Source organism: Varroa destructor, unplaced genomic scaffold (genome assembly GCF_002443255.2).
Source record: "Varroa destructor unplaced genomic scaffold, Vdes_3.0 BEIS01000002.1, whole genome shotgun sequence".
NCBI lineage: Eukaryota > Metazoa > Arthropoda > Arachnida > Mesostigmata > Varroidae > Varroa > Varroa destructor.
The window spans coordinates 56,646,818-56,665,157 of NW_019211455.1; the positions used below are offsets into that span (position 1 = coordinate 56,646,818).

General features: G+C 38.0%; 2 protein-coding genes across 11 annotated transcripts in view; both read right to left on the bottom strand.

The window, feature by feature from the left end:
• Positions 1–5,402: 5,402 nt before the first annotated feature.
• On the bottom strand, positions 5,403–14,872 carry LOC111245730 (tyrosine-protein kinase hopscotch-like). 3 transcript variants are annotated; one of them, XM_022794437.2, is made up of 9 exons: positions 14,462–14,872; positions 11,959–12,115; positions 11,623–11,724; positions 10,752–11,154; positions 10,098–10,499; positions 9,234–9,617; positions 8,695–8,891; positions 7,564–8,133; positions 5,403–7,220 (listed from the first exon to the last, which is right to left on the bottom strand). In XM_022794437.2, exons 2-9 carry the CDS (start codon positions 12,108–12,110, stop codon positions 6,065–6,067), a joined length of 3,366 nt encoding a protein of 1,121 aa, XP_022650172.1. In that variant the 5' UTR covers positions 12,111–12,115; positions 14,462–14,872; the 3' UTR covers positions 5,403–6,064. The 3 variants fall into 3 exon arrangements, with proteins under 3 accessions (XP_022650172.1, XP_022650173.1, XP_022650171.1); XM_022794438.2 differs by having other exon boundaries at positions 11,959–12,128; XM_022794436.2 differs by having other exon boundaries at positions 11,959–12,155.
• A 1,504-nt stretch (positions 14,873–16,376) lies between these two features.
• The window catches only part of LOC111245732 (uncharacterized), an 11,403-nt gene continuing 9,439 nt past the window's right edge, over positions 16,377–18,340 (bottom strand). For 5 of the 8 annotated variants that reach the window (XM_086979701.1, XM_086979700.1, XM_086979699.1 and 2 more), the window contains 3 exons: positions 17,657–17,827; positions 17,104–17,427; positions 16,377–16,635 (listed from right to left, as the gene is read on the bottom strand). In XM_086979701.1, the coding sequence (XP_086835827.1) occupies positions 16,483–16,635; positions 17,104–17,427; positions 17,657–17,821 (642 nt within the window). In that variant the 5' untranslated portion in view covers positions 17,822–17,827 and the 3' untranslated portion in view covers positions 16,377–16,482. Of the gene's footprint in view, positions 17,428–17,656; positions 18,321–18,340 lie in introns of those variants that run through there. The other 3 variants (XR_015320689.1, XR_015320688.1, XM_022794441.2) reach the window with 2 other exon arrangements.

An 18,340-nucleotide genomic window follows, 5' to 3' on the forward strand; every position in this document is an offset into this window, starting at 1 on the left:
ACAATAATGAGAATAGAAATCATTATACTTATGATACAAATCGTTGTTACACAGTGAGTTTTGAAAAAAACTTGGAAACAGCATGAGGCGAACAGTTCGGAAGATAGTCAAGAATTATCAGGATATATTATTAAGGAAAGATTAGCATGAAGCTGATTTTCGCCGAACGATTTACCGGCATTTTCATAAATTTTGTGTCCTAGCGCATGTGGCGATGTAACACAGGCATTTCCAGTAGACATCTAGGATCCCTATATATCTAGATAATCCTTTGTTGTGTTTATACAAAATGGCTTGTTCTTTCTTTAATGTCATGTCGAAACTACGTTGCTTACTTAAGGTATGTTGTCTAAAATCTGGAAAGCGATCAAGCTTCAACTTTGTTCAAGGAAATTGTCAACACAATTGGGATTAGATAGAAAGTGGGCAATTCGAAGCATCGATCAGTTGTTGAGAACGGAGGTCTCCCCAAAAGTATTGTGAGAGTTGATTCGTCATCAACTCGATGCTTGCCCCACTGTTTCCCCTCAGGTCTGATCAGCTGGCAATTGCCGGCGCAATTGCTACTGTGATAAGATCGTAGCCTGTGACCCACAGGAAGGTTTCGGAAAGGGGGTTGGCTGTGAATCGATAGCAAAATAAAGAAAGCTTGGAAAATGTCCAACTACAAATGAAAAACACGAATCGTTTATAGATACAAGTTCTGAGAGTGGTAGCTTGTATCACCAAAGGTCGGACTCCTAAAAAGTTTGTCCAGTGGTTCTTTCGAAAACTTTGGTAATCCAACAAGTAAAATACAGTGTAGGCTAGCAAAAACCACTCAGATAAACGAAAGCAATGAAAACTTAAAATGAAACCAAGATCGTGTGATTTTTTTGTTGTGTAAGTTAATATGCCGATATGCGATCGTACGCAACGAGAGATGTTACTCTATTACGAAAAATGATAAATAGCAACAGCGATGCCTCGAGCACGTGAACCTATCAGCCTTATACAGCAGATAACAACATGATGATAGAGGAAAGATAATAACGGTGTTATTATTATACTTACTATACATCTATATGCTGCGAATTATAACAGAAATCGCCGGAACAAATGAATCCGTACTACAAGAATAAACTCATTACTCTTAACAGTATATATTGTTTTTTTTATTATCATGTATTGGTCTCATTTTACCCAAATGGTACCAAAGCACAACGACGAAGCGATGCTTACGTTCAGTAGTAGTTATCACATAGTACGCACAATGCCTAACACTGAATATCTCGTACTGTACCGCGAATTATAAATCAAAATCGGCAAAAGATATTAAAAATATTGGCTTTAGACCATGGGACAGACTACCACGTAACTGAAGCATGGATTGTGTAACTACTAGCCAATAATTTATAAAAAAGAATATGCGTGTATGGACATGCGTATGCATAGATTAGCAGAATTGGAAAAGCTGAGCTCTTGCGGGCAGGAAAAGCAAGCGACAACTGAATGAAGAATATTGTCGCTATTTAGAATGCTCTTGGTTTTGCTGCTGAAATACAGGTTCAATGGTCGGCGTAACTATGAGTGGAGCAGCAATATGAATAAAACAGATAAACATGAAAATCAGTATAATAAATAATAATGGGGTAAAATAAATTATAACGGTGTAAGTTACGTAGAACGTACATTATAGCAGTATGAATAACGTAAGTCGTAAGTAGCGTCTGAAGCTCCTGAAACAAAGAAATTCGAGCAAACAGAAAAAGGACTATTGCATCAGGGCTCAGCTCGGACATAATGATGAAGATCGTAAACGGAGGATCGAAACGTAAATACGGCAGAAACAGCACCATTACTACCGCCGAGTTACATCTTGCTCTTTTGGGATTTATATATATATATATATATAGACGCAGCATAGGAAAAATGGAAAGAAGACTAATTGAAGCGTGTATCACTTTATGGCTTCTTTTTTGTCTCTTGCTACATCACAAATTTTGATTGTTAGCTGTGAATAACAAAAAATTTCAACGAGCTGAAAGCCAATTATTGAGACAACAATATTCGAAATAAGTGTAGCGGCAACCACCAAGTGACAAATAAAGGTTGTATGACAATGCGACAAATACAAGCATGTATGTAAACGCAAAAACAAACCAGCAGATATACCAAGCAATGAAAACACAGATACTTCAAAGTGCTATCTTCATTTTAGTATTGTTTTTATAGATATTTAGGAAAAGTCACAAGTATTACGTGAACACGTAGGTATTACGGACATAGCGACAATATTAGTGTCCTGTACACATCAATAGCAGGTGATGCCATATTTTACATGAGGCAGTTAGAATAACAATAGCAATAATATATAATGGAAAAAACTTTAGTCCTACCCTAAAATAGAAGGGATTTCCATTATCTGTTGAGACAATAAATCCAGCAACTGTAATGGAAATTTAAACTTGATCTGAATTTCTTGCAAAATGAACTGAGGCTACAACAGGCCATACAACATTTTACTTAACTAGGTTTTTTCTGTTTGGATGCAGACCTTTTAAATGTCTGACATCTAAAACCATACTACTTGTTTTCGATAAAAGGTAGCTGTCAGTTCACATAATTTGTTAATGATCTTACTATCACACTAACTTATCTGTCAATATGGTTTTCTCAAATAAATAAATATACCTTTGTCGTGTATGTTCGACTATTAAAAAGTATTTTTGTATTATTTTTTGAAGATTGAACCTATTGCGCATGTATTTAATAGAATCAACGAAATAAAGCATATGTTTATCAATTTATGATATTTTAAGATATTCAATTTGGAAAACTAGGCCAGTTAAGTAGATTTATTCAGACTCTTTTTAAAAGAATTTCGGATCTAATGCGAGATATATTCTTACGGAAAGATGAGACCTGTCGCTTGTCAAAGATTATCCATTATTGGCTTTCAATTATGCTATCAATTATCAAAGTAATGTTTGCTGTTTATAAATATATACGCGAGCTTTAGGTTACTTGAGTCTCCTTTGTTGATAGCCTTCAGTAGCATTTGAGGATTGTAATCGGGTTCAAAGTCGAAAAATGCTTTGGGGGTAACTGAGCTTATTTCACAGACAACATTCTGTTGCATAGATGTATGTGTACCATTAATAATCAACATCTTCTCGGATAAGCCTACATAATTATTAGAATCCGTTGTTGTTGTCTATGTTTCATTAATTTGTATATGCGTGTTGGTAGAACCGTAACTTCTATGGACTAGTCTGACGCTAGACGTTAAATACACGTCCATTTGTAGACTAAACTCCTATATATCTAAATACCTTAGGTACATGTCAGTTAGCTATGCGTAGTGTTTGTCGTGGTGGTCTATGCTCTTCCTTATTTCGTTTTTTTCACCTAGAAAAATAATGGCATTAGTGTAGCGTCATCCTGTCTCGTAATATATTAAGACATTCACGTGTCACGCACCATTGTACAGGGTTAAAGGACTCTGCCGTTTGTATTTCAACCTTAAAAAATGTGCAGTGCCTTGTAGCGTCATATAAAAGTATTCTACACACGATGGTTTTTGGAACGCTTTGAAATTTAAAAAATATGTCTACCCTCTACAGATGTATATGCCATAGCACATTTGTCTGATTTCGTGATGTATTTTTGAGCAATTTTAGCTACAAAGTAAGCTATGTAAGACGATACTGTACACGCTAATGACTTAAAGACCAAAGGCCTATTTTTGTTGCAAGCGCTTCGATGTCCAATGAAACTTAGAAAGGGAAACTAATTTGATCTAATTTTCCGTTGTAGTTCAAGTCTCCCTCCTTATTAGTCGTTACCGACCCTAAATAAATATCTCTCAAGAAGAACCTATCTACGTAATAAAACGTCACGAGCTAAGAAATACGTTCATTTACGTTCATGACAACTAATGAATTTCGTATCGTAACTGTAAGGGTATTATTTAATAGAGAAATTTGGCATCTACATTATATAAACGATTTTTAATCAGAGCCTTACAACACAGAGTTTACCAAAAACTATCATTAATGCAACGATAATTCTTGATGTATGAAGGTGAGGGGACGCAGCGACTATTATCTGATGATACAGAAGCAGTACACATCGGTCGAGCTGTCGGAGCAAAGTGGAGTGGAACAAGCAAAAATGCTCAACATTATGAGGTACTTGATAGTAACCTTTCACAGGATAAGTAGATTTATCCGCACTGGTATGCTGGTGACCAAAGCAACGAAGACAGTCAACGAGACGGCAAGAGTCGTTTCGAATACCCGGAAGCAAAAGAAAGAAAAGCAAAAGTCTTTTAGTGCCAATAGGCGAATCGATTCTCTTTTTCAAAACGCCGGTCTGCATTGCATCGGCTACGACAACGTCCAGAAATAAAGTATTCCCAGAGGAAATCTCAACGGTCACCACCATTACATAGATACATAGAGACGTGAACACACGAGCCATATAATTTTTTCAAGATTTGAAACAAATAATAGCAGGAAACTGCGTAAAGATCGCATCTTCATACATGTATCTCTAGATCAACGTAGCACAAAACATCATAATTTTTCTTTTTTTAGCGCGACACAACGCGTTCGTTCGTGCTATTTGCAGCTCCTAGCATTAGCAAATTCAATACAACGCGGCAATCTATTTCTTTTCGTATTGCTTTGCCTTTCACATAAATATAACGCATGTTTATCTATTTTAATGTTTTTTGTGGGCACTAAAACAATGCGAACCTATTCCAAATATACTCCCTAAATTTCTATTATAACTAGGGGCCTGAGAAAAAATAGCCTAAAGATCGAGCGTAATTGCTATTAGGTAACTAATGTTAAAGACTCAAATCGTTTGCAAACTACGATCTGAGCTCCTTTAAGCTGATCTCGACTCAGCCCAAACCTATGACCTAACGGCTGTAAGTCCGCCGACTTACCCATTAGGCAGGCTCGGCAGATTAGTAGTTTGAGCTTTACATCCGCCACTGTCGGACTATTGAATATTGATTTTGAGGACTGATATCTCCGAGCACGAAACAAAGTAATCTACATCCAATTTTGAATCTAGAATGCGCTTGCACCCTTGCACGTTTTTAACCTTAATCTGTAAATACGTTATTTTTGCGGCAATATTGTACATAAGCAATATATCACCCAACAAACGAGTAGCGCTGACGTTACTTAGTTTCATACTTAGTTTCTTCTAAGAGTTCGATTCGCATCTAATATACGCACAATAGCATAATGGAGATCTATTTTCAGTATGGATTAATAGAGAGGCATCTACGTCCGTAATTAGTACACTTATTTTACCTTATTAATTAGTCATATTGCTCAGTGCATTATAGGATATTTTTTATCTACAGTTACATATAATATACACTAACAACAATTGTGATATATATTGTAAAGCTTCAAATGTTTTATATCCGTAAAATTTTCAAGTTACAGGCGAGCAACCAAAATCAATAATTCATTATATCCAGGCCCAACGGGCACTGAGCTATGGTATTTACAGTTACGAAAGTATTAAACACAACACATTAACCAACCTCGTCAATTATAACATGACCTTGTACTCAATCTGCGCGATGACCGTTTCGTAGAGCAGGGATTTTAATACGTGTATATCAAAACAAAGATTTTATTCTAAAATTGTAATTTCTTAATTTTAAACGGTTTCGCTAGGTGTTCTTTTTAAGTAGGGACGCGGAAGCGCACATTCAGATACTCAAAAAATAAAATATGTTGTACATTTTTTCGTCAGTTCGTCATTTAGCTAGAAAAAGACAAACTATATATTTATAAAAGTCAAAAACACTATTATCTAATGTTGACACATGAATCATCTATGTATCTAACATCGTCCGCTAAAAAATATGACATATTTAAAAAACACAAACATTATGCGCCAGAACTGAGCTGAAAACGAGTTATCTACTCAATTTTCATCAAATTGCACTTGAATGGATATTGTTTTGTTGTAACTGGAACGGCGCGTGTCTAATACGCGGAGTCCAACCGGCCGTGTAATATCCCGCCAATTTGTCTTGGCGTATTAATTATGTGAGCAGATCATTCATTCTATCAAATACGCCGGTTGTATCGGCTAGATTCTTCATCATGCTCAGAAGTGTGGCAAATGTCGGCCGAAGATTGTGGTCGGACCTCCAGCATTCCCTCATTATCTGGTAGACGTCTGTCGGACAACCTGGTGGCAGCGGCAAGCGATGGCCAGCCATGAGCTGTTCTCCTAAGTGTGTAAGTTCAATACACTCTGCTGGCATAGGGTCCTCGCCAAAGGCGAACATCTCCCAAAGAGCTACCCCAAAGCTCCATACATCACTTTTGACGGAGAATTTCCCATAAAGGATCGATTCAGGTGCGTACCATTTAATAGGCAGATTACGGTGCATCGTTTGGATCATATAGTATTCCCTATCAACAATGTGGGCCAGACCAAAATCGCTGATCTTGACACATGATTCGGATTTCACGAGGATGTTCCTAGCGGCTAGATCTCTGTGAATAATCCGCTTCCGTTCGAGGTATGCCATCGCATTGGCAATATCATAACCGTATTTAATTAGATGAGTGTGGTCTAGGTTGTTCTTGTTGAGTTGAAGATAGATCTGCAGTGAACCCAGTTCAAGGTACTCCATCACAAGGAGCACTTCAGGCTCTTCCACGATGCCTTTGATTTCCACAATATTTGGGTGTCGCAGTTTTTTCATAATCTCAATTTCTCGTTCTAGATCCTTTTGGCTAAATTCTTGCACCGAAGACTTCATTCTCTTCACTGCTACCTGCTCTTCGAATATGCCAGAGTACCTCGTCAGAGTTGCTTTGAAGACCATACCGAAAAATCCCTGTCCCAAAGGATTGGCTATTTTAAGATCTTTCTTTTCAATGATCCACTTTCCGTTGAGCAGTGCTGTTGCATCAGGAAAATCATCGTCGATTTCATCCAGACTAATGTCCGGCCTTTCTTCAACGTCAGTTGTTTCAGTAGCCACTGTATGATCCGACATAGCAATCGAGGTAGATGTTACGTTAGAGAACGAGTCATAATCTTTCTTCGGTCGGAATACAGAACTGAACCAGTTTCTGTGACTTACAATGCTCTGTTGGCTAGCAGTTGAGTTTCGCCGCTGCACGAGACTTTCGTTTGGACGCGGGGGCACTGCCCGTAAGGGAGGTATTTCCGGAGGCTCAGGACTAAAACGTATAATGAGAGTAAATAAATTATGTATTTCTCTTAAGTTGCATTTACATCGTACTAAACGTTAATCAATAGCTATAATTTTCGGTTTAACTTGATATATTCTCAACAGTAACTATTAGAAATTACACAGGATAAGAAATTTTTTAACGTTCTCGATGTATGTCAAAACTCACAAACACAATTTATACTTTCCATGGCTTGCCGATGTGCTCATCGCCTATCTTTGAGAGCTGCTGCTTTTACGAACTCTGTACATATTTTTTCAATATAAACAACAGCCTCGTTCAAATGACTTGCTAGCATTCTAAAGATAAAAACACCTGTGTTAGATCTTACCTGTTCATGGGCGGAGCCAGCCGGAGGCTCGGATTAACATCAGCATACAGGTTGAATTTCTTCGGTAGATAAATCTGATAAAGCAACTGATGGATATCTCGGACAATAGAACGTGGTGACCTACGTTCGTCAGGATCAGCGTGCCAACAATCAGCCACAATCTCGCAGAATTCTTGTGGAACGTCAACTAGCGAAAGGCGTTTGCCTGCGGCAAAAAACGCACGAGCATCGTCCATCGGCACAATCTCAAATGGATCTCTAGCGTAGTTGAAGATTTCCCACATAGTCGTGCCAAGCGCATACAAGTCAGCTTTGAGAGAATACGCCACGGAGCTCATAACTGACAAATACTCCGGAGCTATCCAAGGGGTATCTTGCTCATCATAGGATAGAACGCCCGGTTCACCTAGCTTCACCTTAAATGAGCTCGGGGCGCACTCAGCTACAAAAGCACTGCGACAGCGAATCTTTCCATGGACGAGCCCATTCTCCTCTAGATACCACACCGCTTTGGCTAGGCACAGGGATGCATCACCTAAATCGCCGATCGAGAGCTCATCACCTTTTTGCCTATAATATAAGAATTTTCATGCTAATGATAAACGTTTAAGATGCGACAGTACCTCACTGGTCATCCCGTCAGTATTCACAATTGTCGTTTCGGGACAAGAGCATCTAAACTTACTTAGGATATATTTAAGTGTTATAGATATATAACATTAACTTTAGTGACCTACGTTAAGGCAACTTCGACAAGAAAAAGTAATGTGTTTCAAGCAAAATTACATTAATGAAAAGAGTTGAATGAGCCATGTGTATAGGCAACTGATGATAGTATAATGCATATTAGGTAGATGGATCTCACATTTTCATGACCTAATCCTTTTGAATAGCTTATTAAGCATTCAGCCTCACAGTGAACTGGAGATAAATAATTGTCTAGATGAAAAGTAGTCATCATACAAGTATAATTTCAATCTGAGTAGAAGAAAGGATTTTCGATTCCTATACCGAAAACAGCACAAGTATTTCATGCGAAGGGATTATCTATGGTTGCGTCCCTGTTCTACTTGTACATAAATGGACGTTATAATGAAGCACTGAGATGTCCCAATGTTTAAATTAACTGACCTGAGAAAGATGTCGAGTGACCCAAGTGGCATATATTCAGACACAAGGCCAACCGGAGATACAATGATAATCCCCAGAATGGGTACAATTTCACGACTTCTCCACGTAAGCACTTGGTCGGCCTTATTCAGAAAGCTTCTTTGGTAACTGGTTTCGTTAATGAAACGTACGACCACATTCTTTTTTCCAAATCGACCCTAAAAAGCATACACGTTTAATTCAGGTTACATTATTGACTCAGGTAATCGAAGTCCCCAAAATGATTTTCTTCTACGCTGCACGCGTAATACAGGTAATATTTATTGTATTTTATTCTCGAATTTATTTCTATCTCTATTCAATTTTCTAATTTATTTCTATTTTCATGTCAACAACAAAATTGGAGGTTGGTAAAGTTGGTCGCACTGCATTTTCTCTCTACATTTTCCATTAAGTATAATTTATACACAAATATATATGCACAAGTTCAAAGAGATAATTACAGAGTTAGGAAAATATAACCAAACTTAGAAGATGTGGCTCATTTGTCAAACACGTACTCGCATGACTTTTTGCTGTAGTGTTGTTCGGAGGCTAGTCTCTAGATGTATTTGTTGTACTTTGAGAACGACGGCTGGCGGCTCTTTGTTTTCATTTTCTTCTCCATTTTCTGTAGCTTTCCCCAATGGCCGGCAGAACTGGAGTCCGGTGTTGTCATACTCTGATGGAGGAAGCTGGTAAAGTTCTGGGTTACCAGGACGTAGCCGAGCTTTTACAAGTGAAGATATTGTCTTAAACGCGTTTTCTTCGTTATCGCGATCCAGTCGGTAGTTTCCGTCAGGTGTTTCTATAACGGTGCGAGCCTCGATGCGACCATCAGGCAGGATCAGGTCAACCACGTAGGTGCGATAATGGATATCGCTTTGTCGGACAAGGTAGCATCCCTAGAATTTGTTGTCAAAAAAAAGCAGTGTAAGGACAGAGTATGTGGTTTTAATCCTTGTCTCACAACGACTACAGTTATACTAAAATAATGCTTCAGATGTCGTATATAAAAAAAAAAAAATTATATTTATCTTTCTCGTCTTAGGCGATTCTGCTTCAGCATGCCTTATACCATTTCTGGCCAGAAACTCTATTAGGGAGGTCATAGCCGGTTTCATTAGCAACTAATTACAATTGACCTCCGTCAGGGGCGTGTGGCGATTATTTATGTATTTACAGCAAACAGTGTGTCTCACCCTGCATAGCATTTTAGATCTTTGAAGAAAACGTACTCCACGTTTTCTTCAGTCAAAACAAAGTGAATGGACCTCACTTGATGGTGCACATACTTATGTCAATACGTGTGGGCTTTCTAGAGTCGTAATGTATTTTGTTATCGAGCGATAGTGAACCTCTCTATGGCTGAGTATTTTACGTACCTGTCTGCTCTCATTGTCGAGAAGTTTTTTCTGAGAAACCGCCGCGGAAATGGGGCCATGGATTCGATTTTTTTTTAGATACGTAGTTGTCGGATTTTGGAGTTGCCCACAAAGAGATGCCATGAATTTTTCCGACATCCGGTAATATCCATCAAGAAGAGTGAGAAATTCCCTCACCTGTCGCTCATCGTCAAGCTTAATATTTAGCGGCTGTTCATTAGTGATATGCATCTCCACCTTTGCTCCGTCTAAATTTAAATAACACAACTGAGAAATCAGGTACATGTCTTTCGAATCACCCTCGTTGATGCGTAGACCGGGACCTGCCGGTTCGCTTAAGGCTCCCATTTGACCCACGGCCACTTCACATTTGCGCGCCGTTCCATTTATAAGAATCTGCGCCTAAATTTTGTTGCGATGACAGAATATAATACATTTTATTAGCCTAGAAACAGATTTTGTTTAGAATCTAGTTAATTTCAGGCTGTTATCTCATAGATCTCATTACGCCTGGCAAGCTCATTTCAAGGAATTTAATAACCTGAATAGGGGAACCAAGTTTGTTATTTTTGGACAAACGCAGTAAAAAAGCCAGTTTTAAGATAAGAAGAAAAGTAAGTAAATTAATTATATATTTGCCTTATGGCAACTTACTTTAAATTTCTCTTGTCGAAATTCCTCAAGACTATTCCAGACTGCTTCAATGAATGTGCACTTGATGTACGGTAGACTGTTGTTACACTCCTTATAGCCATGTTGAAGCGACTGCATGAATTCTTTTCCCACGATATGTCTCTTCCACCATGGAAACTTGCAATTCGAAGGGAAACTGCTTTCCATTAAATCGTCAACGGTTTTCCCTTCTGGCCTTTCGTCCTTTTCTACAAGTTGTCTCACATAATCGCTGACAAGAAGTCCGAATAATTTATGTTCAACCTCTTTATTGTGGTTGTGCTGAGTGTATCCGTTTAGGAGGCAATACCGAAGTTGGTGGTAATACAGGTCCATCGTAGGTGTCGGAGAATTCATTAGATTGTCTATTGATGCTGGATGGTACCTGAACAAGCACGAGATGACACCAATTTAACAGTCAACCGAGCGTACAGCTTAAAAATATTTCTAAATAAAATCTCAAAGTGACAAAGTGCCTCATGCACAAACGGGAGGCTCAAATATATAGTATTATAATTAAATAGGGCATAACGTTCGCCGGTTGCAATAGGTGAAGTGTGTTACAACTGCGTCTGCGGAAGCTGACACGTTTTCTTACATTTTAGCATTCCTTGCTATATCATTTCTTCGCTTGTAATTCTTATGAGATTTAAACCCTAGGATTATTAGACAGTCAGCTAAAAAAATATAGAAAAAATTATTTCCAACAGCAAACGTGGTAATTTAATCTTCATTTTATTTTATCTTTAATTTAATCTTTATCTTTATTGAACCATTAGCTCGTTCTAAATGTGTAATACTTAAACATAGACGATAAAATTATTTTAATATCGTCACACATATTCTTGTTTACCGTATACGAATCTGAAGCTCATAATCTTTGCCGTCCCCTCCGATAGTATCTTCCGGTACCAAATACATACTCAGTTTTTTATCGTAGAGCCCTGCCAAATAGCTGAAATACAGAACCGCTATCTGTTAAACCTATTATAATAAACTGATGAAGACTCGAATTACTATATACTGTGTTCGCAGGAAAGGCTTCGCCAGGTGTTCAAACTTTATGTTTGTTATTGTAGAATAGCGCCTCGACAAAGGGTGCGATAAAAAAAATGATTTTCGCAAGGAAACCAAAGGGCAAACTTTAATCGTTTAGATAAGAAAAGACGCAGTAGATTTTTCTGCTAACCGAAAAGTAGGTGGCACTCCAACGAGTTCACAGGCCCGCTGGGTGAGATCATCGACCAGAAATGCGTCACGCGATGAAACCCGAATCGGTTGTACCTTGGGGATGCACATGTCCACGACGATCTCAGATTTGGTGTTGGCATCTGCGGTCATTGTACCTAATGCAGACGCCTCACATACAAGGTAAAAGAGTTTGCACTTATATTAGTGCAAAAATACCGAATAATGAATGTTACTTGTTGACGTGAGCATATTTTTGAATTACGCAAACATCAATTCAACGCTAGGGCAAAAATCGTTTTTCTATTTTCCACCCTCAAACTGGGCGTTAAGAGCATTCGTTTTACTTAGCACTATATTCATATGAATGCAATGCACATATAAACAATTTACCTTACATTATATGCGACATATAGACTCCAGAAAATTTGTGTATTTATGTAACAATATCTGCTTAAAAGTGTACATAATTTTAGCGATTCCAGGATCTAAATTTCGAATACTGAAATACATCGCCTCCTTTTTTACTAGTTTCTCGAAGAAACCTGGTACTTGCTACCGCAAGATTGCAAAACGTGGAAGATATTTTCTCTGTGAACATTGTTAGTCTGACGTACAAATCAAGTTCTTAACTACCTTACTATCATTTTGTTTTCATTACTATTTAAAAACAAAATTTCCAAGCTCCAACAACCTCTAACGTGTAACCTGACAGTTTCGAATTCTTAGTCGTCCTTACAGCTTAGTATATCGTTCGCATTAGCATGTTACCCACAAACACGGAAATATTTGCCATCATTCCACCATTGATCCGTTAACCCAATGGAGCTGCTTGTGTTTTTGTTCGTAAGCGTAGAAGTTTTATTCCAATATGGCTTATGCTTCGTTACACGTAAGGGTCTATTTAAAATGTTAATGCATAGAAACTAGCTGCTTGCACGATCGTAGGAGGGCCAATAGAGCCAAAGGACAAATGTAAAGGATACGTGGCTACGAGGACGAGCTTGTGAACCTCATGACTTCCAATGTCTTAGACGGTTCAAGAACCAGAAACTGTGAGGCACCCTTGACAGAAACCCGGCCAAGGAAGAACGCGAAGCACTGGCTGACGAACGATTTCCTACCAAGGCCAATCATCATACGTTGAAACCTTTCTGGTATCCCTCTGATAATGATGCGGTAGTTTTGTTCACTTTCTCTATATCATCTATATATCTCTATATATCACACTCTCTCACTCTCCTATAGAGAGTCTGTTAATAACAAGAACTTAAACTGAAACGTGAAGTTGCTGTTACACGTCGAATATGTCTACGTGATTATCTTTGCGAAATATTTCAGGACATTACAAACACCTTAAATACCACAAATTCCATAACTGAAGCTGATTTTGGAAAAAAATGGCATTCACGTATTTAATCGATAGATTCAAAGTGTAGCATTTAACGTGTTTGATATAGAATAAAGCGCAAATTTTAAGCTGCTGATTTCAAACGAAAATCACCATATTGGACAGCAACAAGTTTGAGCGTAGGAGTGTTTGTTTCAGAAAAAAAGGACTCCTAATTTTCGACAGCTGTGTATTGATGCCTTCTTCATTGGTAAAGAAGGGGAGTCCTTCTTTGATGTATTGAAGTATTATGACGCTTTTTTAATTTAAATGGAGTAATACGTTCAAGGTCAATCAAATTCAAAGAGAGGTCACTATTAAGGTTATTCCAATGTTGTATTTAATTCTAAGTAAAGGAAAAATTACTTCCTTTAAATGCTTGTTTGCAATTATACACCAACCTTTTGGTGATAAACTAGCCATGCAGATGACGCTAAGTAAACAAATTATCGTGATTCACAGCTGCCCTTTACACTAATTTTATTATTTGCGCAGTAAATGGTAAAATATATCTATCAAAGTGGCGCTTTTTATTTCGAACCCACTCCGATTTTTGCTCAACAAATTTTGAACGGGCTTTCTGTCGTAGTGCTGCCAAACCTGGCAAGTTGGTAAAGTTCTATTTTAAATTATGTGACACGAGTTTTTTTATTATCATCAGTACTGTCCTCCGTTATCTTCAGTGTTCATGAACTAACGTTTAGTTCGTTTGAGGTGTCATTACAAAGATTTGTCAATTTTGCATTGGTTTTCGTGTTGTCTTAGTTAAGGGCAGTTTTCATTGGATAGTAATACAAAAATTTGACACCACAAGCAAATAAGGATACTTCCCTCAAGAGTGACTGGCCAAAAGAGTAAGTTCAGTAATCTACCGGAAAATATGTAAAATTGCACATTGATCAAGAAAGTTGGTATTTCCTACTTCAGTGATGTTATTAACAGTAAATGTAGTATCTTGATATTACAGTACTTGAAATGTATTTCTTTTCAACATTCGGTCCCATATATCTTATTTAGTTTGAACAATGTAAATTTTGGATACTTTCCGGTCAATAAAACACTATCAGCTCATCGAAAATCTATCCTAGGAATTCACTATCTGTAGAATACACACAATATAGAATTCGTTGAAGTGCAATTATTGAGAAACCATTAACACAGTCTATGGGGACTTCATTCACACAAGAACGAATTCCTATTTTTGTGAATGTTTCTGTTTTCTCGAAAATCTGAGTTCTGACAGAACTTCACTTCACCAGTTGTACACTGTGCTTCGACACTCGGGCTGACCCAGAGCTCAGGATAACGTTTCCTAAGCGCACAGAGAGCGTACAATCTCGCGACGGTTAATAAAACATCGAAGCCTTCTTCCAGGAACCTTTGAGAGGTTACAAAGCAGTGCACGCACGTACACACTAAGCTCAACGCCGCATTGTCGTCATATATGTAGAGATCGCCGTCTGTTTATTCCATTGGTGTACCCAATACCTACTTCCAAATATTAACTAAACGGCGGTCTACGTTTTTAATGTGCTGAACAGCACGACTTATCTCTCCGACGAATAGCCGCAGGAAAGCAGGTGAGGGGGCAAAAACGCGGGAAAGCAGGCGCACGGTAATAACCAACCATGTCCCAGCGATCGCGTAGTGGTGAAGTGTTTGCCTACTGAATGAAGGGCACGTACGTTTGTTCAGACCCGAAACCGGGCATAAACGTACGTTGCTTCGTGCAGGAGAACCGCGCGTAAATTCAAAAATCATTACTTAAACTACTTATACTAAGATCTGACTATGTTCGTAAAAATGCAGGTCCTTCAGCGTAATGGTGAATGTCACTAGGCGGAATAAAAAATACTGATTGAATAGCGCGGTTAATGGAAACCACACATACTTAAATAAAAATCAAAAGCATTATAATTTATTTTTAATGTGGGATTTTTCGTGTTATAAAATTGACGAGCGTTTCTGCTTGAAAAGGCATTAGTACAGCATATAGAATGGAATCCCTAAGCTACTTATCGACCATGATTCTGTGTCAGTGCACTCTGCGGCAACACATTTCGTATCCATTAGATTAAGTGGAGTGAGCCGGTTCCGAAACGTATGAAGATAAAAGAAATCATGCATTCTGTCTGCAAGCTATTTAAGTGATCTATAGAAAATGAACAAACTTTTTATGGACAACACATAACCTTTTACCTGTTCACAAAACATTTTGAACCTCGACCATGCAAGCATTAAATATCCCGAGGTTGGACGAACCTTGTACAACGATAGGCAACAGTAGATAAGGTTGCAAGCCTAATGCAGATTCGAGATTTCCTTTCTTTTTTCGAGTTTTTGATTAGAGTCGCAATACACTGGTACATCAACTACTTCCGTGCACATCTGTCTTTCTCTTAGAAAGAAATTACAGAAAAAGAATTAAAAAAAAATACGGGTCTAGCTTGCCTTTTCCTTATAAGATGTCAGTTACAATATAACCTTCCTTACTCATTATCTGTTTCATTTAATCTAGAAAAAGCCTATACAATGAGGTAATCACTGTCAGAATTCAACTACAGCTACATAAATTCTTAAGTTTTGATTCCATTACTATTAAAGAAGACATCGAGCAACCCAAGTTACTCTAGTATCCATCTTCTCTTGATGACCGGTCCTGGTAGACCTTCTACTTTTCACTTGTCACACTCGATCCTTAGCTTTTATTTCGTTAGGGACCCAATACAAACTAAAAAAATACCATTATCTTCAGTTCTATTTTTCGCCTACCTACGCGCTTTATTTCTCAAAGAAAACCGTTGTTGAGTTTTTACAAGATTTTGATGACGAAATGCCAAGACCTGTTTTTCTATTCATATCGTTTCTACTCTCCGCTGGTTTCTGAAATCCTACGAGCTTTCATTATGCATTTATTTCTTGCAACACAGGTACTTATAGATTGACTAAATGTTTCGAATATAGATAGTTAATTATAAGTGCAGTTTATAATAGAAGCTGTACAGATGTTAAAATAAAGATGCAATGTAAACAATAATCATTTGCTTTTATTTTTATTACCATTTCATGACGATAGTAGACTAAACCACTCCTAGCCTCGAACCCGCTGACTGTTGCTCTCTTCGGAAACAGCGATCAAATTGTGTGAAGCTTTACTCTGTTCAACTCGATAATCATCTTTTGTACATTTCTCTTTCTGCGCCGCTGAAGTTCACTAACTCTCTTGAACTCTTTATACTCAAAGTTGTTCAGTTCGATTTGTGTCTTTTCGATGTCATTATATAGATTCTACAAACAAGCAAAAACATTTAATCGTTTGTTTGAAAATGCGTTCAATATACTAGACGAAGGTAAAACGGGCACAGACTAACTGGGGCATTGCTTGTGTAAGAAGACAGGGTAACTTGCCTATAGACAGGATTTACGTACTCAAGTGGCATTCGTTTGATGTATTAAACAGACTGGGGAAAAATGAAAGATTTAGAGTGATGAAAGAAGTAAGTGTCGAGATGGCAAAGTCCAGGCTTCCGATTGAAAATATAAGGTGGGCTTCCAGTCAATACCGGCCCCAACTCAAATGTGAGTCTGTTTACTGACAGCTGTCGGCTAATTATTTTCTAAATTTTTGTCTTTACCCTATTCTTGTATAGATCGAGGAATGGAGAGCTGTCCCCAAAACCTTGTGAGAGTCAACTAAATATTCCATTAGTTATTATTAGGTGACAAAAAATGAGCAAAAATATACCAAAGGCTTACCTGAATGTCCAGGTGATCAAATTTACCATTCTGAATCTGTTTTTGCATAGCCTGATTTTCCATTTGTACTTGGCGTTGGGTACGTTTCGAAACAAGTTCCCGTATTCGCAGTAGCTTCTCTGCATTCAACCTTATATTGGCTTTTTTCACGAGCCTTCGTTCAGTGTCTATCTGGTTATTAACATCTCGGATACGAGCCACTGCTGATTGAATTTCATCTATTATTTCCGGCCTTTTCTTGCCATTACCACGAACATGGATCCCTGAACCAGTACTATTTAGGTCCGCAGAAAGCTCGCTTGGACGAAAAGGAATCTCATTCACCTACGTTCAGCCGAATAGGAATGAGAAAGATAAGGCGTCCAGTGTCACAATACGCGTGTTTTCACAGAGCTCAGTTGCTATAGCAGAATTGTCGCATTTTTGTAAGTCGTTACCGAAACATTTCCTTTATCAACTTAATTCTCCTGTGCAAAATAAAATGTCTCCGAAGTTAATAAGGTTGCAAATAAAATGGTGGAGACAGTGAATAACCGCCGTATGAATACTCTACCCGCCAATGCTGAATTAAATGCTCTAAAAACGTTTGCACCGCTTCAATATCCATGAGAAGCTTTTCCTTTTCTTTAGCTGTTTCTTGGTATTGTTGACTAAGTTCAAAAGTGTCCGCCTGCAAGCCTTCTAGACGGGCCGAGAGATGCAGGACAACACGGTCCATCACCACCTGCCGGCACGTCGTCTTTCTTTTTAGCGCTGTCACATTCAATTGATAATAAGCAAAATCATACCTAGAATGACGAAAAATCCGCGCATGATACAACTGTTTGCTATAGCTATTTTTGACTCGACAAAGGGATGCCGTTTGACGAGACAAGCAGGTCACGTTATGGCGGTTCAAATCACTTATTTTTGAATCGTGCGTGTAAAATGTCTCTGAGACATCTGACTCTATATATTGTATTTCAATCAAGTACAAGTGAACTGCCAGCATCGTGAATTGGACGTGTTACAATGATATCGACGCCATACTCGTTTGAACTTGATTTGACGATTTATTTTACAAGACCGTCGTTGTTTTTATTATAGTGCGCTGATAATTTTAGGTTTTAAATACTAGATGAATGGAAATCAGTAATTAATAAGCTTCCTCCAAAAGCCTTGATTCGTAGCAATGAACAGTCAGAGTCGTAGAATATTAGGTTCCTCTAGGAAAAAAGAACGCGAAATCAATATATAT

What these genes read in the sequence shown, in the direction of transcription:
- LOC111245730 (XM_022794437.2), bottom strand. Translation starts at nt 12,110, where the DNA reads ATGACCGCAGATGCCAACACCAAATCTGAGATCGTCGTGGACATGTGC. An exon ending in GAGCTTCAGATTCGTATACG is followed by an intron (nt 11,155 to 11,622) that starts GTAAACAAGAAT and finishes GTGCTTGTTCAG; the next exon opens with GTACCATCCAGCATCAATAG. An exon ending in CTGGCTCCGCCCATGAACAG is followed by an intron (nt 7,221 to 7,563) that starts GTAAGATCTAAC and finishes TATACGTTTTAG; the next exon opens with TCCTGAGCCTCCGGAAATAC.